Source organism: Tetrao urogallus (genome assembly GCF_951394365.1).
Source record: "Tetrao urogallus genome assembly, chromosome: Z".
In the NCBI taxonomy this organism is placed as follows: Eukaryota; Metazoa; Chordata; class Aves; order Galliformes; family Phasianidae; genus Tetrao; species Tetrao urogallus.
In genome coordinates, this window is record NC_136816.1 from 49523956 (window position 1) to 49549039 (window position 25084).

Here is a 25084-nt window from a genome sequence, read left to right on the forward strand (position 1 = left end):
CTGGAGCACTTATCTTATAAAGAAAGGCTCATTTTATTTGGCCTGGAGAGGAAAAGGCTCCAGCGAGATCTTGCCACAGCCTTCCAGAACTCAAAGGGAACTTAGATGCAGGAGGGAGACTGTCTTTTTACACAGGCAGATAGTAATGAGTCAAGGGGGAATGGTTTTAAACAGAAGGAGAGGGTATTTAGGTTAGATGTTAGGAACACATGCGTTACGTGGAGAGTGGTGAGGCACTGGCATAGGCTACCCAAAGAAGCTGTGGATGCCCCATCTCTCCAGGTGCTCAAGGGCAGGTTGGATGGGTCCCTGGCAGCCTTATCTGGTGGGTGGTAGTCCTGCCTATGGCAAGGGGATAAAAACTTGATGATCTTTAAGGTCCCTTTCAACCCAAACCATTCTGTGATTCAATGAAAATTAGTTAAATCTGAATAAATTGCTACCAGGAATCCTCGGTGAGTTGGCCGAGCAATGAGGAATGGAATGCCTTTCATCACATACACTTCTGGAGGAAATGTTACTGAAATAATGTATAGATCTCTGATGTCCTCACCTATTACAAGATACTAAATAATCTCGGGGTAGGTCTCTTCTCAGTGGTGATAGGTGACAAGACGAGAGGAAACAGCCCCAAGTTGCATCAAGTTTAGGTTGGATGTTAGGAAACAGTTCTTTACAGAAAGGGTGGTTAAACACTGGAATAGGCTCCCCAGGGAGGTGGTCGAATCACCATCCCTGGATGTGTTTAAGAGCCATTTGTATGTGGTGCTCGGAGATACGATTTAGAAGAGGATTGTTAGAGTTAGGGTACTATGGTTAGGCTGCAGTTGGACTTGATGATCCTTGAGGTCCCTTCCAACATGAGTAATTCTATGATTCTATGATTCTAAAAAATGCTACTCAGACACCCAGTGCACAAGCATAGATTTCAGATACAACTAACATTACCGTTTTCTCCATATGATCAAAATATTTGATTGTGAAATTGGAAAATCTTTGGTACAGTTTGATAATGACATCATTTCCAGATGCGTGTATGTTTAGGATCCTCTTATTTCTGAAATGATAGAAAATACTCCTTACAGTTATTGAAAATGGAGATGAATTGGTTAAAGGATGGAAATGCATGTGCATTTGTTCAGCAGATAAGGTTAGGATTGGTAAATCTTACCAGGAAATTAAGAGAAGTCCTGGAATGCTAAACTGGGTTGTAGGTGAAATAAAAAGCTTCAAAAGGTGAAATAAAAAGATTCAAAATGAATCTGTGTGATATTTTTGGATACCCCACAATACTGCATATACTAGTTATGATATGGTAACATGAACCACGGTCTTATTTGGCCATATGATTAAAGAAAAAAAAAGTTATTTTGTAATCAGTTGTAGGAAAGTTTTTATTTATTATGTACGTGACAACAGGAAAAATGCAGCAAAATTTTCAGTAGAGAAACCTGTTTAATTTCAGTGTGAGAAATCTGAAAGAAGTGTATTCCCTATTTGCATTCTATTACTGCTTACTTTCTTTGCTAGTGCATTTGCTAAACTGTTGCTTGCAGTCTAGGACATGTAAAATATTATAATAGTATATTATTTTTATTCTAGTAAGGAATACCCTGTGTTTGTACATTAATTACTTTCCCCTAATAGTTACTAAATAAAATTTCTATCTTTCAATATTCAGTGGTTACTTCAGTGAAGAAGTGTATTTTTAATGCCGACTTAGAAACTGATCTGTGTGGAGTGACCATATTCTCTTCTGAGGAATGATGATTTCCCTTTTGTTAATAGGACAGATGTATAGAATTGCTGGAAATATGTTTTGTATCGAGTCTCTGAAGTACTGTGAAAAATTTGAATGTCAAGCGTATGTTTTTGTGATTGCATGGCAGATTTATATTTTTGCAGTTATGGGACCTTACGTGAGAAGAATCCTCTGTGATGAATTAGGAGCTCCTGCAAATTCTGCTATAAACTGTATTCCTCTGGAGGATTTTGGTGGACAGCGTCCTGATCCCAATTTAACATATGCAACTGCCTTGCTGGAGGCTATGAGAGGTGGAGAGTATGGGTTTGGAGCTGCTTTTGATGCTGATGGAGTAAGTATTGTGAATAGGTGTGGAAGTTTCACCTTAGTTATTGTTTTGTCTGCTGTCAGGTATTGACATGTAAGTACAATTTATTTGCTTTTCAGACAGTTCTTGACGATGAATAACATTACTTTCAAGCATAGATGATAGAATTTGTACCTGTAAATCAGTCACGTGCAATAATTTGTTCGTACGGATGTTTGCAAGTTGAGCAGGATTTGAATCCAGAATGACCTCTCCCCTCCCCTCCCCTCCCCTCCCCTCCCCTCCCCTCCCCTCCCCTCCCCTCCCCTCCCCTCCCCTCCCCTCCCCTCCCCTCCCCTCCCCTCCCCTCCCCTCCCCTCCCCTCCCCTCCCCTCCCCTCCCCTCCCCTCCCCTCCCCTCCCCTCCCCTCCCCTCCCCTCCCCTCCCCTCCCCTCCTCTCCCCTCCTCTCCTCTCCTCTCCTCTCCTCTCCTCTCCTCTCCTCTCCTCTCCTCTCCTCTCCTCTCCTCTCCTCCCCTCCCCTCCTTTTTTATCTGTATTTGTTTTCTTCTGGTGTAACATTTCTCTGCGTGGGAAAGGACAGCATGTACAGATGGCATCAACTTGTCACTAAATAGTAACTAACTAATAAGTAGTAACTAAGAAAGTGAGTTTTGGCTAACATAAATTGAGAGATTTTTAGCTGAATAAAACACTGAATTATAATCTCTGCTTGTTTTAGTTTTTGTGACATGTTATCAACATATCAGTAAAGTATTGCAAAAACAACTTGCTGTCTTGTGAGGATTTGAGAATGATGAAAAGGTTCTGAAGAACAGAAGCTGTTTTCTGTGGTCTCTAAACACAGAATACCCTCCTACTCACAGTACAGTGCGTGCAATTGACAGAAAGGTTCTCCTACACAGGCATTCCCTGGCAGGAGCAGACCTACTGAAGTACAGTGTAGGAGGCTCAGGCTAGAGTCTGATTAGGAGCTTTTGTTTACTGGAGGGAGTGAGGGTATGATAGCAAGGTTATAAATCTGTCAGGACAATGCCAGTAAATTTACTCTGCCTGAAGAGGGATACATATAACACAAAGCCTATTTAAAAAAAAAAAAACAAAAAAAACCCCCACAAAATAACTTTTTCTACTGTTCATCTAAAAGAAAAAACCAAAACATAGGATTTGAGGCATTTGAGGTTTCTGCATTTCTTGTCTTTTCCAGGACCGCTATATGATCCTTGGCCAAAATGGTTTCTTTGTTAATGCGTCTGATTCACTGGCAATTATTGCTGCCAATCTGTCTTGCATTCCATACTTCTGTCAGATGGGTGTCCGAGGATTTGGTAGAAGCATGCCCACCAGTACAGCCCTGGACAAGTAAGATGGAACATCTTTATCATGTTGATCATTATATTATCTCCATGCTTGGTATTATAAAGCAGTTGCAAAATCGTTAAGTCATTTGATGATGTGCTTATGTGTTTCATTGCTTTAATTTGTTTTAAGGATGCTTTGATCTTAGCGAGATGAATATTACTAACCTTTACTTGGATTAAAATAGTTTAATTCACCCTGAGAAGGAATAAATAGGTCAGATCTTTCTGATATTATGAAAAGGGGTAATTCCTTTTCCAAATAATTTCATTCTTTTTCTGATTAAATAATAGTCTCATCTGGCAGCCTTCCCTCTTCAAACCATGGAATTTTAAAACAGTTAAAATGCAAGTGCTTTACTAAGCAAGCACTAAGAAAAAAAGACCTCCACAAAACTGGTTGTTTTAATCAGGTTAATTATGTATTTTATTATGATATAAAATGCCCTGGAAGGGGTATTTAGTAGTCCTGAAATCCATTTCCAGTTCCAGGACATGAATTGTTGAAAGTATACTTCAGCTATCTGTGACAAGGCTAATTTGTTTCTAAAAAATTTGTTGAAAAAGTATATCCTATGTTAGCAGCTGGATTTTGAAGAAATTTCATCCAGGCCTAAATTTTCTGTAAACTCCTCATAAGAGGATTAAGCTAAATGTTATTGCCTTAGATTCTCTATGTGGAAGGAGTGATCACAGAGCTAATTGTGTGTCAGTGTTCGTCTGGCTGCATAGCTTCACTAGTACAAGAGTGATTGGTTGTGCCTGCTAAACGTGTCTAATCAAGAAACATAAGCAGTAATTTTAAAATGAAATGTAGATTTTATGAAAAGGTTGATTACACTCATTGAGAAGCAAGAATATCAGGGTGCATCTCTATTTGGGAGGTTTCAGGAATTTACTACTTTACTCAGCTAGCGGTTTCATTTAATGATTGACAGAATCTTTAGGAAAATATTCCTTACTTGTGGGTGAATAGTCTGTTTTAAAAAAATGCAGTTAGATTGCAGGTTTTTTTTTTTATTTTATGCTGTCTGTTTAGACATCAAATGTTTCAAATGTCTGTTTAGACAACAAATATCTCACTGTTGAAGTGAAAGCTACTGTTACATTGAGATAGTTAATTTAAAATAATAGATAGATAATTTAAAATAAATAGCAGTTAGTTTTGGAAGTACAACCTGGGATCTATGCATTCCTGTAAGACTCGAAGACACAGTGGCCTTTAAATATGTTTCTTTTTCTACTTTTCTTAAAGCTGGGTAAATATGCCAGGAAGTATGAAGGTGCTGAAATCCCCAGAATGACCAAGTGGCTACTTGACTGATGTCTTTGACAGTATTTATTTGATCTTCTGGTGCACAAGTTGTTTTAGGGTGATTACTACCTAAATCAGTTCTGTGGAACTAAGTCTGATTATTAAATAAAACTCAGTAAATGATGGAAGAATATAAATATTTTCCTTGTCGTCTGTCAAATAATTATTATGAAATTTGCTGCTTTGCTCCAGGACATTTTTTTTATATATATTTTTTCTTTCTTTCTAGACTGTTGTTGTTTTCCTGAATATTTAAAAGTTAATCTTTTCAAAGGGATCAGTTTTCTTTTTTTTTTTTTTGGGACTCTTATTTAGACTCTTGAAAATTCAAAATACCTGACTTCTAAAGTTTTTGTAACAGTGCAGTAATGATGTCCAGATATTCTGATGCTGTGGTGGCAGAATTCTCTTACTTGCTTCACTTACATGTGCTAGTGCTGAACTCAGACCTCAAAGAGCCCAGCTTAGACTTGAAGACACATGTGGTTTTCATTTTAGGGAAGTAGCTTTGCTGCATATGCACAGGATACATGCCTTGGCACACAGTAAACAGTCATAAACACCTTCCTCAAAGGTTGGGTGGAGGAATTATTGAGCCATCATGTCTTCCAGCATTACCAGTAAAGCCCACTTTTTGGCAGTGATTAACTTCCAGGAAAGACAGTATGTAAGAGGTATTTTTCAAAAAAATCATAGAATATCATAGTCTGAAATGTAGTATATTGCTGACGGAGTTTCGTGTTGAACTAGGATCTGATTTCTTATGCCCATATACATAAGGGAGAGTTGTCCTAGTGCAGAGAAATACTATCGTTGGACAGTGAGCATGAAAGACTGTGCTTAAAGCATTCATACTTCTATTCCCATGAACTAACTAGCCAACTTGCAAGAAAAAAAAATAATCCATTTTGAAGGATAAGAATATTTGTAATGTGATTTTGACAAAAAGAAAAAAGGCAAGATTGAGCAATTCTGTGTAGAAATAGCACACTAGTTTAATGTTTAGTATTAGAATTCTGAGACTTGAAGTGTCTCCAGTGGAAAGGGAAATCCTGTTCTTCAAGAATGTGATGTCTGATAGCAGAAGGCATGTTGTCTAGAGTGACAGCACCATTTCTGTTTGCTGCTGTATCTCTCACCTCCACTCTAATTAAGTCAGTGAGGAAAATATTTTCTGTTCTGAGTAGAATGTTCAGAACAGAAAAGATAATGCTGCTAGATGCAATTCTGCAATAGGTTGCAGGTTACTGCTCACTAGTGTATGCTTTTAATCTATGATCTTTTTTGTTTCTTGATCCCTTTTTTTCATTTCTGATGGATTGTTCTGTACTCTAGAACTGTCAAAGAAGTTCATTGTGTATGTACCCGTAATGCTCATTCTTCAAGCTCATACACTGGAAATAAAATATTAAAAATTAAATTTAAAAATATACTGTGAATATTAACTCTGACATAAGAGAAGGAAGCAATCTTGCAGTAGTTGAAATTAGAAAGGATGTCTGGACACTATTTAGCTTAACAACTGTTCAGAGCATTCTCTCAACCAGAGAATGCTGCTAAGGGCCACATCTGCTTGGGCTTGAAGTGTCCTCAAGAATGGAAATTCCAGAGAGATTTTGATTAGACCTGTTCCACTGTTTGGCCACTCTCACAATAAACAAGGGTTTTTTTAATTATTTTTTTTAATTTTTAATTATCTTGAAGCAGAATTTTCTGTTTTTCAGTTTGTGCCCATTGGTTCTTGTTGTGTCACTAGGGACCACTAAAAGAGTCTGGCTCCATCTTTATTTATTCCTTCCTCCAATCAGATTTTTATGTGCACTGCTAATATGCTCTCCTCAACCTTCTTTCCTCTAGGTTTAACAGCCCCTTCTCCCTCATCCTCTCCCACTATGACATAGGCTCCAATCTTTAGTCATTTAAGTAGCTTTTTAGTAGAGCTGCTCCAGTAAGTCCATGTATATCTTATCCCAGAGAGCCCAGCACTGGGCAAAGGATCCCAGATCCCACCTCACCAGTATTGCACAGTGAGGAAGGTTCACCTCCCTTGACCTGCTGGCACTGCTTTTCCTAATGCTGACCAGGATGTTGTTGGCTTTCTTTGCCTCAAAGCTTTTTGCTGGCTTATGGTCAAGTTATCATCTACCAGGACCCTAGATCCTCTTCGTAGAGTTACTTTCCAGTTTTTTGACTCCAGTTTATATATGGGGTGCCTGGGATTATTCTTGCTGCATGCAGGGTTTGGCATTGCTCCTTGTTGACTTTGATGAGGTTTACTGTTGGCCAATTTCTCCAATCTTTTAAGGTCTCTGAGTGGATGCAAAACTACCTAGTGTATCAGCTACTCTTTCTTATGTTATATTACCTCCAAACTGCTGAGAATATGCTCTATCCAATCCTCCTGGTCATTAATAACAACATTCAGTTGCTGGCTGTGGTGTACACCCTTGTGGGACGCTTGTAGTAAGTAGACTGTCTTCCAGCAGGAATTTGTGCTGTTGATGGCAACAATTTGAGCTTTGAAATTCAGCTAATTTTCAATCCTCTCATGTATGTTTCATCATTATATCTATGAAATTATTATGGGAGAGAGAGTTGAAAGCCTTGTTAAAGGCAGTGCAGACAACATCCACTTTTCTCTCCTTGTCTACCCAGCTAGTCACCTCATTGTAGAAAGCTGACAGGTTGGCTGTGCAGGATTTCCTTTTCATAAATCCATGTTGATTACTTGCAGTTGGGCTCTTGTCCTTAGTAGGTCTGGAACTGATTTCCCGACAAGGCACTCCACCACCTCACCTTAGGGAATAAGGTGTGGTTGACAGGTCTGTAGTCCTCTAGATCTTGCCCCTCTTGAAGGCAGTATTGGTATTTGCTTGCTATCTTCAGAAGGCTCTTTCAGTTTGCCTTTTGAACATAACAGAGTGGCCTGGCAATTACTTTGGCCAAATCCTTTAGGTCCTGAGGTCTTACGGACTTACTGTGTCTTGCTTGTATAAATGTTCCCTGTTCTGTTCATCCTTTATCAAAGTTTTCCTTGCTAGAGAATTTTTGAGTCCTTCATCTCATACCTGTGCTTAGGAAAAAGCATGTAATATTGTGCGTAGAAAGCATGAATTGTTAAGGTGGGTGAAATGTCTTAACTGTTAAGGCTTATATGTATTGATTAAAAGTCATTTCTACTGCACTGTTGAATGTTGGTGTTCCTTATTTTTAGTGCTTTGATGTTCTAACGGTGGAAAATGAGAAATATATTAAAATAAACATGACTGAAAGGGAAAATGACAACATTTGTAATATAATATATATAACATATAACATTTGCGCAGTAGGTTAGAAAAACTGTACCTATACAAGAAAGAAAACTTGTTTCTACTTGTTAGGTCTCTGTCTTCCAGAAGAGGTAAGGAAATGCTACCTTCAAGCATGTCCAGGTAGGATTTAACAACCGTCACTACTCCATAAAACACTAAAATGCATGGAAGTATTTTCCTAGTTGAAATTACCAGAGTTAAAAAATGGCCCACTTTTGGATATCGATTGTAAGAGCACATTTCATGAGAGAGAATTGGCTCCGTCGTACTGCTGTCTTCCAAGGTCAGGGGACCTTTTTCATCTGGAAAAAAAAAAAGAAAAGAAAATCCACCTCTTTTTATGATACATCCATATTGTGTGGCCACAGTTTAGCCTAAATCTAAACCTATTAAAGAAACTCTAGAGCTTTGTTCATGTCCATGCAGGATAATGTGTTGCTTAATAGTTTTTTAGTGTGTGCTGTTAAACAGCAGGAAACAATAATCTAGAGGACTTAAATATTGATTAGAAATACTGTAACAGAGCAGTGGTTTACAAGAGAATTCACTTAAGATGTTCAACATTTACACAGGTTTGCTTGAAGTGACTGCTGGAATACACATGTATGTAATGTAGGCAGAGTATAACAGTATAACATTTGACAGGAAACATCTGCTTTAATTTGGTCCAACATCAACAGGATTGTGGTGGTAAGTCTCCAGACTTCAGTTCTCTGGTGGTATGTAACCTTAGATTGGTGTTCTTTCTCTTGTAGTGAATGTGTAGCTGTGTACACTGTTCAACAAACTATTCTTTTTCATATCCTTGTATTCTGGTTTATCTGATTTCTGCTTAACAGAGAAGGAAATGGAATTCAGAGTTGTTAGCTCATTGTCTACAAAATGAGAATCAGAAGAGTGAGCAAAAGTTGTTTATGTAGGAGTTACGAAGTTGAGTGAGTGTGGAAAATAGTAGTCAGCTTGGTACAGGAAAAGAGGATTGTTTAGAGAATTCTCTTATGGCTAGCATTATCTGATACTTTGTTTCTACAGGCAGGTCATTACAACAGTATTTGTGTGCTCTAACTAGATTTAGTCTGAGCGGAGCTGATTACCTCACTACTCAGGAGCTTGTGACGTTACACCTGGTAGCCCACCTTTTAATGCAGCTTTGAGACATCAGTGCCTGCTGCCTATCCATTTACTGTCCGGTTGGCAAGAGCCAGGTTTTGAGAGGGCGTGCTGTGGTGGTGTCTCTTCTGACTTGCTTAACAAAGTGTCTTCATGCTGTGTAAGGTAGAGATGTGATGGCTTTGAATGTGCTGTGCTGAGTGCAGAAAGAATGTTATCCCGCCAGTCAGCAAGAAACTTAAATTAACAGGATGAAAATTTGGAGTAGGGTTGTTTTTTTCTGTAGCACAATAGGAAACTTTGCTTAAGTGACTTTGCCTATTCCTGTAGGACATAAGCCTCACATTATGAGCAACAAACACAGAGTGAGCATGAAAGATAATAATTCAGAGAAGTGTCTTCGAGTTATTTTGGCCATTTGCATGGGGAAGGCTGTATTTTTGGTTCATCATTATTACCAACTGAGTTCCCCTTGATTAGTGCCCAGAGAAGTGCAACACTACTCCAGAAGACTGGGTTTTTGTTTTTGTCTTTTTTTTTTTCCCAGTTGTGAGAATTAGGAATCAAAGAAAACATCGACTTGTAGAAATTGCCTAATAAGAGAAACCTCAGTATTCCTGGCTTAAGTTGGTTTGCTTTTGGTTGGTCTCTGATTTCTACCTGGAAACACCAGGGAAGCAAATATTACCTCCACAAACAAATAATGAACATCTCTCTTTGGCATTTAAAACACTGTCATAATAGAAACCACAAGGATGTAATGAAGCTTTAATGATGATTTAGTGCTTACTGTGTGTCAAAGTCCAACTGTGCTCAAAAATTTAAGAGATTTATAGGAAGGCAAAGAAAGAAGGTCTGAATGTTCCTCTGAAAGCAGTTCCAAAGCCTGTTACCAACAAGGATAGAGCTGCTGGGAGTTAATGCTTGCTAATGCTAAACTCAAGACTTGGCAGAGGGATAAAGCCCCAAGCAGGCCTGCTTTCCTCCATGAAGCACTGGACCCTCTTTGTATGATTTTTGTTGGGGAATATATTGTCCTGATTAAGTGTTTCTGCTGCTACTTCCTGTCATCTTCTTTCCATAACCCAGTCCCCTGGCACAGCAGGAGACAGTGAGGGTAGCATATAAGAGACAATTTTAAATAGCATCTTCCCTGGAAATCTGTGTTGCATATACATTGTTTACATATTTAAACGTAATTTAAATACAGCAGGAAAATACATTTCCTGCTGTGCTTTCATCATTCTGCTTAGGGTTTAGTTCAGAATTTAATACTCCTCAGGTCAGTTAGTGTAGGTGTGCAACGCAGTGATGCATTGTTAAATCCTGAATCCTCAAAAGCAGGTATGGGAACAGGAGGTAACAGGCTACTGAAAAGGAATGTTACTCCATCTCAAGACAACTCCAGATAATTACTTAAATCATTTGCAAATTTAAGGTAGTGATAGTAGCAAATTTAAGTGACAGTAGCACTGCTGCTTATAATAGCTCTGCTGCTAAGTTCAGGACTGACTGGCCAGTACCTAGTGGCACAGTCATTAATTATGTGCCTTCATAAAACAGTGTAAATATGGTTACATGAATTTACATATGGAGCACAACCAACTGAGACATCACAGACTGAACAGATGAAAATACTGTATTCTGTAAGAATTATTTTGAAGGAGTAAGGGGCCCAGGCCTTCAACTTACACACAGTTCACAAGCCTTAATTAGGCTGAGGTGAGGAATGCCTAAGTGTTGTAGCTTGTCCTAAATCTATTTTGATTCATTTGAAAGGGTAGATGTTAACATTCAGTCAAATTTAGGCTTGAACTGTATTATTGCAACTACTCGTAATACCCAATTATGGCATTTTCTCGACTCTGTTACAACATGGTCACAGTTTGAAGTTTAACTTCAAGATTTTTTTTTTTTCTGATTGAAGGTTTTCTGCAATACCTAATATAGAAAATTATTCCAATATGTTTGTTATTCAAAGAGTTATTGTGAAATCTCTGTTGATAACCAGCTAGATTTAACTCAGTCAGGTCTGATATTACAATTCACATCTTCTGTATGAAGATCTTGAGTATTTTTTTTATAGACACAAAGGCATTAGACATATTCAGCACTTCTTGAATAATAATATAGATACAAACTTTCTTAGAATAAAGCAAGGAAGTATAGGATTTGCATCAACTTATGTATGCATGAACTATGGCTCCCAGAGAGTTCATCCAAGTAAGATATTTGTAGACCAGGAAATTATTTGTTGCTTTCAAAAGTGACCTCTAATTTGGAGATGATCAATCAGCTCTCCCTAGTCTGATCTTACTTTCAAAGGATTGTGAGCACCAGTAGTTCCATTGGCATCCTTCGTATCTGTGCACCTATGAAAAATTTTATGTTGAATAATTGACTGTTATTCTTTTTTCAAACACCATGTTTGAAAAATGAAGTCTAAGTGATGGATATGAAGTGAAAGAGGTCTACAGTGAAGCAGAAACATGGATTTCAAAGGTAAAGCTTAGAGCTTAATCTTCCAATTGTAAACACAGATAGAAAAAAAGAAGTTTTTTTGGATCAATTAATGAAAGGGGCCTTTTATTTTTGTTTAAGAAACATTAGCAACTAAAGAAATATGCAACTCTGATTAGCTATGGAGAATAGCATATCACATTCCAATTGTGTCTTTGTGACTATTTCCTTGAATTTTTAGTTTACAAATACTCTATGGATTTCTTTGTCCCTCTTGTAACTCTGTAAGTGGCTTGTAGCTGCCTGCTTTTCTTCGGTATTCTTAATCCACCTGTTTTAATGACAGTGTATGCAAAAAGCTGGGTATGCATGGCCCTTGCCTGGCATGGATGCCCTTTATTGTTGTAAGGGATATTCCAAAATAAAGACTTCCCCAATTTATAAATACAGTTTACAGTCAACTAGGTAAAAGTGTTCACTTCTGTGACTGTGATTTGTTCAAGCTCTGCCAGTTCTAACATAGCTCTTGTTATCTTCTTCAGTCATATAAGTCAGTCTCACTTTCTCTTATCTGTAAGAGGCTTGTTGTGGATTTTTAAGACACCTCTGTCAAATCAACTCCATGTCACGTACAAGCCATTTTTAAACTAAATGAAATAAAACAAGTAGAAGGTCTGTTCTAGACCTCTGTAAAAGACAACTGCATTAAACTTTCATGAATATAATTTAATGTGTTTGGAGTATAATAAAAATTTGTTTAGCATTGTATGATGGCAAATTTGTTCAGGAAGGGTAGCTTTTAAAATGACATTGCAATATTAATAAATGCTAAAAGATAGGTGCTTTATGTACTCATATATTGCATGTTTCAAAAGCTTTGTGGAGGAAGAAGTGTCTTTACAGAACATTGACATCCATTCATTAGCTGTGCCTTAGTTTCATTTGTACAGCGTGCTTGTAATTTAGCTGTTATTGTCAATGTATTGTGTATTTCTGAACTTTCTGTAAGAATGATTTGCTTGTTTATGTTTCTCAGTACTTGTATTTCATTCCTTGGGAAGAAAAGGATGCAGGAGTGTCTTACATCAGTAGGAAAACTGAGTTGTACTCTATGGCAGGATGGTCCTGTGGCGTACATCTTTACTTGGCACACAGCTTAGTTTTTGGGCCTGAAGGGGATTCACTGGTCAGTTGTGATCCTGAGGGCAACTAAAAAAGGCGGGCTGCAGGGCAGCCCTACTCCCACTTAGAGTCATTGGATTGCCTCCAGTGCATAAGGTGGGCAGGTGTAGGCGCTGTCGCCCGGAGTGAGCAGGTTCATTGGCTGTGCAGTGAGCCGTTCTCAGGACTGAGTGCAGAAAATTGTACTGAAAGCTCTCATCCCTTAAAAGATGAACTGAAAGATGTACAGTGCTTTTTTTCCATCTTGGCTGTGAATTTTACTTCTACATTTTGTCCACCAAGGTTAAAACAATATTCTATTTTTGGTGTGATGTAAACATACACTGCAGACGTGACTGACTTATTAAGAAGTTTCCTTGCAGTCTTAACAAACAAACATACGTCTGGGCTTAACATGCAGCGTGTGAAAACCACCTAAGAAAAATAAACATTTTACCAGTCTTTCTGAGTAAGTCTTGCACTGTGCAATAGACAGATGTTGGAAAACAGGTCAGTAGTTCTCCCAGTGCTGCATCTGTCTTATATCTCAAAATGTATACAAATATGAATAAGCAACAGGAATTTCTACAAATATCCTGATAAAAAAAATTCCAAAAGCATTTTAATTTAAACATTTGGAGAATTTTTTCAGTAAGACAGTTGAAGAAGACGCTGTGACTACTAAAAGAGTGTTTAAAATAAATGCCCCCTTTTTTTTTTTTTTCCATGGACTTATTTTGGGCTGCAGCCTCCAAAGGCTCCCACATGGATTAACGTGTCTGAACATGTTTCATCTGTGCCAGACAGCACAGCTGGTACCAGCCCAAAACTGACCTCTCCCATCAAAGGACTTCTGTAAATGGATGACCTTCATGGGTAAATTTCCTGCTGATGTCAAAGAAAACCTTTCTGGCACAGAATGTCAAAAACAGAATTCTACTTCTTATGTATGTTTCTTAAGCATGTTCTGCTAAGTTACTGTTTACAAATAAGAAGACAGGAAATTGTTCTTCACATTCTGGGGGTTTTGAACAAAGTCTGTGTAAGACTGTGACAGAACCAGGGTACGTAGCATGATTTGAAGACATTTGGGAGCCTTGTTAGAACAGATCTTTCAGACTTAGTCGATTGAATTGTCAGTTTAATTTTGTAGGGGCAGAAACATTTTCGTCTGTTTCCTTCTGTGCAGAAATGAAAGGCAACTGAGATATTTCCAAAATCAGAATAGAGTTCTGAAAAGGGTTATGAATATGTGTGTGTGAGAGAGAGAGCGCTCGTAGGAGAACGTGATATTAAAGGAGAATGGAATTTTCCTTTCTCAGTATTAATAGTTTTGTAATTTACCACTGAAGCTCTGTGTTTACTGTGAGTATGAGAAACCACTTTTGCTTTCAAATAGTACACTGCAGTCAAAACAGAATGAAGTTATTTAAATCATTTCTACAGCTAGAATATATGGAAAGTACTGAAATATATATTTCATGTTCTGGTAATTGCCAGTATAAGAATATTCCAGGTGTAAAGAATATCCAATATCCAAAATCTAGTATTCTAAGCTAAAAGAAAGACAGAACCAGGTTGCTTCCAGTGGTGTCAGTGACAGGACAGTGAGTACCGACTGATACACAGCAGGTTCCATACAAACATCAAGAGCCACTCTTTTACTGTGTGGGTGATGGAGCACTGGCTCAGGCTGCCCAGAGATGCTGTGGTCTCCTCCTGGGAGACCTTCAAAAGCTGTGTGAGCATGGTTCTGGGCACCTTGCTTTGTGTGTTCCTGCTTGGGATCCTGTGGCCCCTGCCAACATCAGCTATGCTGTAGTAATTTTTTTCTATGGCATATTATAGTTTCTTCTTCTGAATTTGCTTTTACTCTATAGATATGACCACTACCTTGAAACTGTAAAAGCACTTTTCTTCTTTGTGAAAACTGCATAGAAAAATTAGTAATTCTAATTCTCTAAAATACACAGAGTACAAGAGATAAAACAATGATAGTGTAAGGAAGTCCAAATCCTGATGACATCACTAGGAAGCAACCAAAATAGATCTAAGTCTGACCAGTGTGATTGTCTAGGTGATAAAATGAGTAAGTCTGTTATTGGGAGTAAGGCTGCAGATGCCATTTACTTCCATTTTAAGAAGATTTTTAACACCATGTTTTCAATATTGTTTTACCCTGAGCCCCAAGAGGAGTGGTGGGAGCACTGGATTTGATAGTATGGAGAAGGGATGTCATTGTCACAACCTAATACAAGCCACCAGTAGCTACACAGAGGCTGTCAAGATGGAACCAAGCACTTCACAGGTTTGTGTGGTGAGAGGACAGGAGACTGCATAGTTTGGAACAAGGGATTTTAACAGTGCTTGTCTGGAAAACACTGTGAGTAACCCTGTCTTATCTCATAGCTGACTTTGCTTTGGTCACACATTTGGTTTAGAGATCTTCTGTGGTGCCTTCCAATTTGATTTTTTTTTTTCTAGTGCTGCTATGCCCCTATGCTGTGCCCCCTTCCAGCAAGACTAGGACTTGTTGCAGTACTGCAGGAGTATACCAGCACTACTGCATTCCTGCAGTTAGTGCAATTAACAAAAAGTGATGTGTAGAAATCTTAGTTTTGATTCTTTCATTTTTTTCTTTCTCTTACAAATCCAAGAGATTATCCAAATAGAGAAGATCCACTATTTTTTTTTTTCCTGGTCATTTTCTGAGCTGTCCTGCTGACAACTCTGAGTGAGAGGATGGTTGCAGTATTGCAGCACTAATGAGGTGAAGAAGAAACTGTGGAACCAGCCAGTGACATACCTAATGCCATTGTTTTATTTATTATTTGGACAAATCAGAATACAGAAACTCCAATTTCAGTTGCTGTCATAACAGAGTTTGGTGTCATGCTCTGGCTGTTTTCACATCTGTGTTGTGTTTTAGTTGATGAACACAGGCATGCAGTGCCTTTTCAACCAGCTGACCTCACTGTAAAAGAGCTAAAACGGGCTAATAACAGTTGGCCATGTGTATAATCTGAATTAGTGGAAAGTCTTTTCACTGTAGTTGGTTCATAAGGTTTTTGTATTTTTTGTAAAAAAACACAGGTCTTGCTCATAATTAGGGATGACCTTACTGAGACTTCCTTGAGTATGTATCTGTAGAGGCAAGTGAGGCAAACACCAGATCACCCTCTATCTTTTCTCCACTTATTACATCTCTTTTCTGTTAAAATAAATTCTCCCTGACAGTTTCTACTGAATGAGAGAACTTATTTCCTCCTATTTGTCCCACTCTTTATTTTCCACTTCAGTCTCTGACTTCATAGATCACTTTTACTGCTGGAAACGTAGGTTTTCTCTGTTGCAGTGCCCATGTGGGGCTCTAGGCTGCAACAGGAAGGTGGGAGGGTGGAAACTTCCAGCACTCTTTGTTCTTTGTTCAAGCTTTGTTTTGTTTCCCTGCCACATGCATGCCCAGTGGCTCCTTCTGACGCTCCTTTCTTTGTTGCTTGATATTCTTGCCAAATCCTAATGGGGCAGAGTATTCATTTGTGCCATTTTGTGCTCTGTTGTGTCTGATATTCAAAGGTAAATCCTCTTCTCCAGGGAAAAGCTTGCTTTATAAAACCAAGTCTTTATTCAATTTGGTTCTGTTCATATACTGAGAAGACTCTGTGAGGAATTCAGTAACACAGTAGGCTATTATTACAGTATACTACAGTATAACAGTAACAGCCATTCTTATGGATCTGCAGCACAATCACTGTCTTTGCTGGTGGAGCTTAACAGTCAGGGAATGGGACACAGTCTAATGTACTCTGCTGTGATATTAAAAACAAACAAATATATAAACATGGGGGTGCTGTTTTTCCTAGAATAGGGCATGGTCTCTCTTTTCCTAAGCCAAAGCAAAATTTGGAAGCTAAAATAAGCTTGTAACCTTTAAAAGTTTTGTAAGAATTTGTTATATATAGGTTCATTGAAAATGCCAGGAGTTCCTGACTGCTGTCCATTCCCTTCCTCCTTTATTGACAAGGAGGAGTTAACTATGTACACACATGTGAGCGCTAGTAAAAATAGCAGTGATGAAATAGTAATGAAAAGATTTTTTTGTGTCTCGGCCACGAAGGGCGTGAATAACCTTAGGGATTACTGCAGTGCATCTGGAGACCATGGCTATGTGCTTAGCAGCTGGTTGGACTTCTCTTTATCAGTGTTCTGTACTATCTGCAACCAAACCCCAGATTCTGTGTGGAACTGGAGTATGTGTGTAAGAATTTCGTCTTGCAGGGACTCTGAGTATTGTGCCGACTGGTTTTATTATGTGAAAGACATCATTGTGTTAGCTGCTGCCAAAGCACATCTCTCATCATGTACTTGTACTTGCATTTGCTAGTTGACTTTACTTTTTGACTTTACCAAAACTTTCACCTTTTGCCTTTTATCACAGCTTTATTTAGATACTGTACATGTCAACAGCTGTTTTTAGTGATTCTAGGTTAGGTCTGGTATGAAGGAGAAAATGAAGTTTTCGTGCAGCGAGAAGTCAGACTCTGTCCTAAAGATTTTACTTCCTTTCGAAGTTGACTCTTTAAACAGTTATGAGAGAGGGTGCAAAATTACGTGTTTTGGATTTGAATCTCAAACCGATGACGGAAGCGACATGAGAATAGCATTTGGTATGGAACGTTGTGTTGAGTACGCCTGTTAGCATCCCACACACTGAGGAAAACAAACCCTTAATAATAAAGAGTTACACACATTGCATGGAGTGCAGAGCTTTCCAATACATTTCTAACCAAGAGAAATGAGAAAAGCAACATTAGTTACTGTGATACTGTTGGTCAGAAATTCTTAAACTCGGAAGTTTGGATTCCTCGAAATAACACACGCTTCAAAGGCAGAGTGATAATGTTTTCGTGTGTGTACGTGTAATACACATACATATGCATATAATATTTTTCCATATATATAGCTTACTGATGTAATATATAAACAATTTTTACCCTACCATATTTGCCTGTGAGACTAGTAAAAGTTTCCATGTTTTCATCACTGCAGCAATTAATATCACTCACTTGTGTTTCTGAGAAGTATGGGCTTTGTTGTTGATGAACCCGTACTAGTATTAGGGTTTTTATTAGGGTTTTGGTGTCCAAATAGTATTTATTACCATTAAACAATATCATGAGGTTGCCAAAATGTTACAGTGGTGGGATTTAAGGATTGCTCCTTTCTGTTTCTTTTGCTTGGTGTTGTGGTTCTCAAAGATGGCATATATAGGACTTCAGCATCATGGGATCCTGCTGATCTGTCTGTGCTCTTGTAAGCATTTATTACAAATTGGCATTTATTGCTATCTCCAACTAACAAAGTTCATCATTATCTTCCTGCTGCTCCAGTATGACTTTTAACTGAAATATCTTAAACATTACTAATCATTATAGCTTATACAGGTTAAAGGACATCCATAACCACTATAATTAATATTCTTTATGGGATTTTCAGAGATTTTTGTTTGCTCCTTCTTTACATTTTCTTCAAGTTTTTCATATTTTCTTTCACTTTTTACAATATGCTTTCCATCTAGGTGGAGTGAGAGTGCAGCCCCATGCTTTGCATATTTTTTGCCTCCAACACCACTACAAATATTGTGATTGTAGGTAGTAAAATATGCCTGTCAACCCTCCTCAGTGCAAGGTGGCATGATTAAGATATCATTACATGTCATTTTTTTCTTTCATAAGTTATCTGATTCCTCAGATGGGTAGACTCACATGCTATGTGTCTCCTGTAGCATGTGTGATCACTTCCTTGCTTTCTATGGTGGTTTCAGTGTCTTGCAGAATCTGGAGAGTAACTGTAAAATGCATTTAACGAGTTTCTCCTGATAGGAAGTGAGCTGAGTCATGGATTATCTTTAGGATCCTTTAAACATTGCCCTTTGACTTAGGAGACTGCTGGCATTTTGCACTGAGGTGAATCTGAGCGGGTAGAGACAAGAGGGGACAAATATAGCTCATTAAATGTTCATTCTGAAGGGCTTTCTTTCACCGTGTGAACCTGAAAAGCTGCCCTCCCTTCCTCAAGCTATGGAATCTGTCTCAGCTATGACTTTTTTGTTAGTGATTACTGATACCTGGTGAAACTGTTGTAGCTGATGAACCTTGAGTACAAGGTTAAATAAGGTCACACGTAATTGGTACCTCTAGATAAAGAAAATGGAAGGGACTGCAGGCTTTAGGTCAGGGGAGCGCATGCAGTATCCACTTTCAGCACATACAAACATCTCAATTTTTTTTGTTAAACTAAAGAATTGTTGGGGTGTGTTCACAGCATCCTGTTTTTCTCTACAAATGTACACAGTGAGGAGAAGTGAGGAGCAAGAGGATGAATGCAGCCGTTTTTGTGCATTGCAAGTACTTAAAATAATAAACATTTGAACTTATCTTTATTTACACAGACCTATCCACCTTGGCATCATTTTTTTTTCCTCTTCTTAAGGAGCAGTATTTCTGTCTGCAAGGTGCTGGATTTGTTAGCAGATTGGAAACAGGTCTTGCAGAACAAGTAACTAGTCTTGCTTTTTAAAGGATGCTTGAAACTCAATAAAGGAAAGTAGTTGACCTTTACCTTTTGGCATCATCCCAACAGAATACTAGAGTACATACTTTACTTTCAAGTTTGCATGAAACCCCAGAGATTTAAAGGGAAACATGAAAAGTTATTATAGTATATGTATTAAAATAATACAGAAGAAATAAAAATTTCACGAAGTACTAGTTTTTCCATTACTTCAGTGTTTTATCTTTTCCCCATTTTATTATGTGCTATCCTCATTACTGTTTGGCTCTGATCCCTTGTATAAAACACTTGTCCTGTAGAGGAGAAATTTAAGTTGTAGTGTGAGTGGGTCAGCATTCTCTTAGCACAAGCCTCCCAGGTTTCTTCTGTTCATAAATCTCAGCATGGGTGGTATGCTTGAACAGGGCTGAGAAGATTTGGAAGGACGAGGAGAAACACAGCTCAGAAAACTGGGTTGCTTTTCCACAGACAGTACTGTAGTTTGAAATCATGTAAGGCCCTGTAAAGTTTCTGGACAGTGCTCCATCTCAGAAAAGCCTGTACCATACTGATGTCACACAACATTTATATAACACAGAGCAGTGCAGATATTCTATCTAGAGTCCCACTGCCTGTGTGTTTTTGTGCTAGCAAGGCACCGAATCTGTGAAGGAGACCAAAGAACATCGGTGCCACACTGATGGGACCAGTCTGCTTCCTGCATAACAGATAAGCTTCTTCACTGTGAGGCTAGAGATCTCTGAATAGTGCTGTGTGCACAATATGCTTTATTATCAGTTGAGCCTTCAGTGCTGCCTATGGTTGGTGGGGGTTCAGCAAAACTTAAATCACTTTAGTCCTCTCCACTCAGTAAAACTTGGACTGTGGAGCTGTACTGAGAAATACTGCAGATTTGTTTCTGATCTTCTTCCTTGTTTCTTGTCCTGTCAGGACTGCTTTCCCTCATACATAACAGGAAAGGACACCACTACAAATTCTAAGAATAAAATCTTGCTGTTAGCAAACTCAGTCCAGATATAGACATTCAGACTGATAGTCTGGATTTAATTTTAAACACTGCACATTCAATCTGACTTTTAACATTCAGCAGGGGAGAAGGGAAGGGAAAGTGCTGGCCATGTAAGGAGTTCAAGATAGGTGAAATTATGAATAGCTTGAAAACAATTTTCTTCAGCTAACTTATTCTTAGTAAAGAGTGACTGAGAATTGCTTCTATCAGTTAAATGTGAATTCACATTTGGCCTGATTCCAATGCCTGCAGGAACAGTACAAATACTTATTTTATAGTGAAATGTTTATCACTGTGATTAAATTAATTTTTCTTTTGAAAAAGGCAGGCATGATTTTTTTTTTTTTCTGTTGACCTGCATTTATTACTGTAGAATTCCACATTTTATAGCAGTTTCAAGTGAAGCAAGCACCACCAGGTCAGCATTTATTTGTTCTTATTTTATTCCGATTATACAAATGTCTGGATTTGAGCAATTGTGTCGATTTCTGATTTTTTAATGAACATTTGCTCTGTCAAAGGCTGAGATGTTTTTAAAAGCTGCCAGAGGAGATTTTTGGAGGGTGTCTGGAGACTGCAAAGAATGGTGTGTTTTGTACACTGAGCTACAGTGATTTTCTGCTGACAGTGCTGTCCTTACCATAATAGCTAAGCTGAGCAGGAGCAGATGTTACAGGTTCATTGGCCAGTTTCCTGCCTGAAGGAGGAATTCTTGAGAAAGTACAGTGAGTGTTTCTTGTTAGAATTTCTTTCATGTTGTAGGTCCTTGAAAAGATGGAAATGTAGGCAGTTTATGTATGTACAAACATTGATTAAACTGAATTAAGCACATAGCTGTTCAGAGAGCTTTTGTCTCCTCTGGAATCTCATCGCTAGGACTCTTTGCTGTCATCCATACTTGGCAAGGGACCAAGAACCAAAGCTGAATTAAAGACCATATTAGCTAAGCCAATCTGGCCTCCTTCAGCACAACTCCTTAAAATTGAATTAACTTCTCAGAAAAAGATACTTCAGTTCCTCCTAGTCCCCTGAACCACAAGCTGGGAGTGGTGACAGTCTCACTGTGACAATATATATGTAAACTGGCACTACTGGTAGTTTTAATGCTTAAATTAAAAGCAGCAATTTCTTACCGTGGTTGCTACAACAAAAACCTACTTGCAGCACTTGTGAATGTGAGGTGAAAAGATTGAGCTTTGCATGCTGTCTCCTTATTTCATACCTTAAAGGTGCACTTACTGTGCCTTGCCATCAGTTAATTCTGCATCAGTCGCATTTCACTCCAGAGCAAATTAGGACTGAAGTACAGTGTCCATAAAAGCTGTCCTTATACATACTGCCCAGAGTGGAAAGGATTATCACTTCAGTTCTGAAGGTAAAGCAATGAGCTGCGCTGGCTGTTTGCTTTGACCTTTCTCTCCCTGAACAGCGGGGAAAAAGCAGAGGCTTTCTACAGCACTTTTGTAGAATTCTGAGGTAGAGCTGTGCAGCAGCTGCTGGCCTGTGTGAAAATGCATTTAGCTTCAGCAGTGCATAGTTAAACAAGAGTGAACTTTTACCACCTGTGATTGCATTACAGAATAGCCTGTTGGCTTTGGGGCATAAACTGGGGCTACACCGTTGTTTTCTGAAGGGTATTGTGCTTCAAAAACTGCTGTGTTTTTACCTTTGTTTTGTTTGTTTGCACAAGGGCCTTGTAATATTGCCTTAGGTGTTACAAAATGTCTGTGCAAGAAGATGGTGTTGTCACTGGAAATACTAAACTGTGAGTTCATACCATGGCCTATAGGTGGCAATAAGGAATGTAAAGGACTTCAGGGCCCAACTGTGCACTTTGGAGTCTGAGTTTCCTGATGAGTGTTTCTTAACTCTTCTTTAGGTGTTGCAAGTCTTCTCAAGTCTACTTATACAGAGGTCAGTAAAATCCAGTGAACTGGAGTGATCCAAAGGGAGACACTGAATTTTTAATTTGTTTGGTTTTAGGAATTTAAAGCCAAGGGGCTGATTTTCCATGCAGTAGTTCATGTCTATGGAGTATAGTGGTAATTGTGCTGAAAATGAATGTGTTCTGCGTAGCTCAAACAAATTTCTGGTGTGTGTGGTTGCTGTGTTACAAGGCATGGGAATGGTAGGTAGTGTTTATATGACTTGCTCTTTCTGCTGGGGTAATTTTTAGTTTGTGCTGTTGAAAGCATTTAAACAGGGAAAGGCCATTGTGAGTCTAAGAGGCAGGAGAGAATATTGGAACAGTGAGCTGGCACTATGCTTGCTGTTGAATGAATTCCATGAAGCTCCATTGATAGAAAGGGAATTCAAATTGTCCCAAATTACATTTAATAAGGATCCGATTTCTGCACTTATTAGCAATCTGTAACCATCTTCAGAACTATTGTCAGGCAAGAAAATGCACCTGAAACTGCCTATTTTCATGCAGAAGCAATTTCAGACACCAGAGCTAAGTTCAGTGTACTTTTAGTCCACTTGCAGAAGCATTTTACAGCTAAAACTTAGTGGGGGTGGGGAGACCTTTGTAGCTAAGGCGTTCCGCATGGTTTTTATTTGTCATTTTCTGTTATTGGAGTCCTCTGCGAGAAAGAAATTAGTTCTCCGTATCTTTTTTTTTTCTTTTTTTCTTTTTTTTTCTGCCTTGTTCTCCTGATAACCCCTCTGCCAACCGTCATATCTTAGTGGGATGTCCTGGTTATCTGTGTTGCGTTCAAGCACTTAGCATTCCTTTGCTTTTTACTTAATAAATTAAAGAGTGTGAGAGGGTAACACTGTAATACTTGACCATAAAAGGGGGGGTGGCTGTTGTTTTAGCTCTGCTCCTTGCACAATATGCAGTTGAAGCCTTTTATGGGAAGGTGGTGCAGACAGAATGAAAACATCCAGAAGCAGAACATCTATTTTGTATTATAGCTGGTGCCAGTGCTGTGGTGCTGTCATTGCTACTGCTGTGAATTTCTCACAGACTGCTAGGTGTTTCACCATTATAAAGAAAAGTGGATGACTTACTGATCAGATTGAAGAAGGTTAAGTCCTGCACCTTGAGAAATCATGAGAATAGGAGAGAAGTCACCAAAGGTGACCAGTTATTAAACTTCTAGAGATGAGAAATGAAGTTGCAGGGAGACTTCCAGTGTTACTGTGTTGAGAATATAGAATAAGTGGAAACATCATGAGCTGAGAATGGAGCAGGGACGTTGTTGTGGATAAAGCAATGAGTCCATATTTTCAAGGAAGATAAAAAAAAAAATCTCAACTCAAGATAAAAAAAATTCTCAACTATTATGAATTATGAATTTTGGAGAGGAAATGAAGTGATTAATGCAGATATTGGATGGAGAAGAAAATACGGTGATGTGATAGGCATTCAGTTTTATATGTCATCTCAGTACTCCAAAAGAATCAAATTGCGGGTCCGATTGCAAGTGCACTTAAGTTCATTATAACAAAGGCTATACAATACAGTGTGAGAAGAGAAGCAGAATTTGTAATTGAAGGAAAGAAAAATTGATGTAGGAAAGCATAAGCCAGTTATTTTGATCTCAGGATTGAAAAATATTACAGACATTTTGAATCATTTCACTTCATAAAATATCAAAAACTGCATTTTTTGCCAGGGCTAGACCATACCAAGACTGTTATTTTCAGCTAGAGAGATTTTTTTATTGATAAACCAGGTACAGATCCTTACCTCAAATACTTTATGAAGAAAGACTACATAATTTGGAAGAAAAATTGATTTTCTTTCAGTCAAATCATAGACTTTAAAATAATGTATGCCTTAGGCCTTAAATTGAATCAGGTTTTTAATTAGCTGGGGATTACATAACATGGTCTACTTCAGTCGTTAAAGGTGAGTTTTAGAAGACCCAATGTGAAACCTTTTTCTTTTATAGCCAGTACCTCTGAAAGAAGCAGTTACAGTGATATTCTGAGGAACTGCACTACTACATACTTTCCTACAGTGACCCATACTTCTGTCTCTCAGATTCCTTTGATTTCTGTTGACTTAGTACTCAGAGTGCTTGTCCTCCTGCAGAATCGGACTCTTTGCTGCCTAAGGTTAAGCACCTTATCTACCTCAGTACCTGCTACACAGAGAGGAGTGGGGTGGAAAAAAATGTGTCCATGAAGTACCAGCCTGCATTTTGAGATCTGCTCACTCAGGTGTTGGTGAGCATGTTTCATGTATGTAGTTGACGCCTGCAGGTGGTGGAAGATAAGAGGAAGACACTCAGTAGCCACTTCTTGCATGTTTTTTTCAATGTCCCTCTCTTTTTTTCCCACTAAGACTCCAGTGAGTGCAGTGCTGCAGTTTACCCAAGCCAGCATTTCACCTGCAGTGCAAAACTCTAGCCAGTCATTTGCTGTTCACGAGACCTGTGAAAGAAAGCCCTTCCCCTTGTTGTTGTGACCTTTATCTTTTCAGTGAATGGGTGTCATAATTCTGGCACAGCAGTTTTGTTTGATTGACTGATCTATTCCCAGAAGTTATAAAAGTTTCACTGAACACAAGAAAGTCAGCTTGCCCCAGACCATTTGTTATATCTCAATGACAGGTATTCATCAGGTCCTTTTGTGGCAATGTAGTTAACAGGCTGGAGCAAACCCTCCTTTGGCTTTTGTGAACATAATGATTATTCCACTGCAATCAGTGGTATCTTTTTATTACAAAACTGCAGTGACTTACGGATGTACAGAGACTGATAGA

General features: G+C 38.5%; 1 protein-coding gene across 1 annotated transcript in view; it reads left to right on the forward strand.

Moving 5' to 3' along the window:
• The window catches only part of PGM5 (phosphoglucomutase 5), a gene marked incomplete at both ends in the record, with an annotated part of 67933 nt that overhangs the window by 10804 nt on the left and 32045 nt on the right, over window positions 1-25084 (forward strand). The window contains 2 exons of the mRNA XM_079548642.1: window positions 1906-2096; window positions 3278-3432. Of these exons, the coding sequence (XP_079404768.1) occupies window positions 1906-2096; window positions 3278-3432 (346 nt within the window). The remainder of the gene's footprint in view (window positions 1-1905; window positions 2097-3277; window positions 3433-25084) is intronic.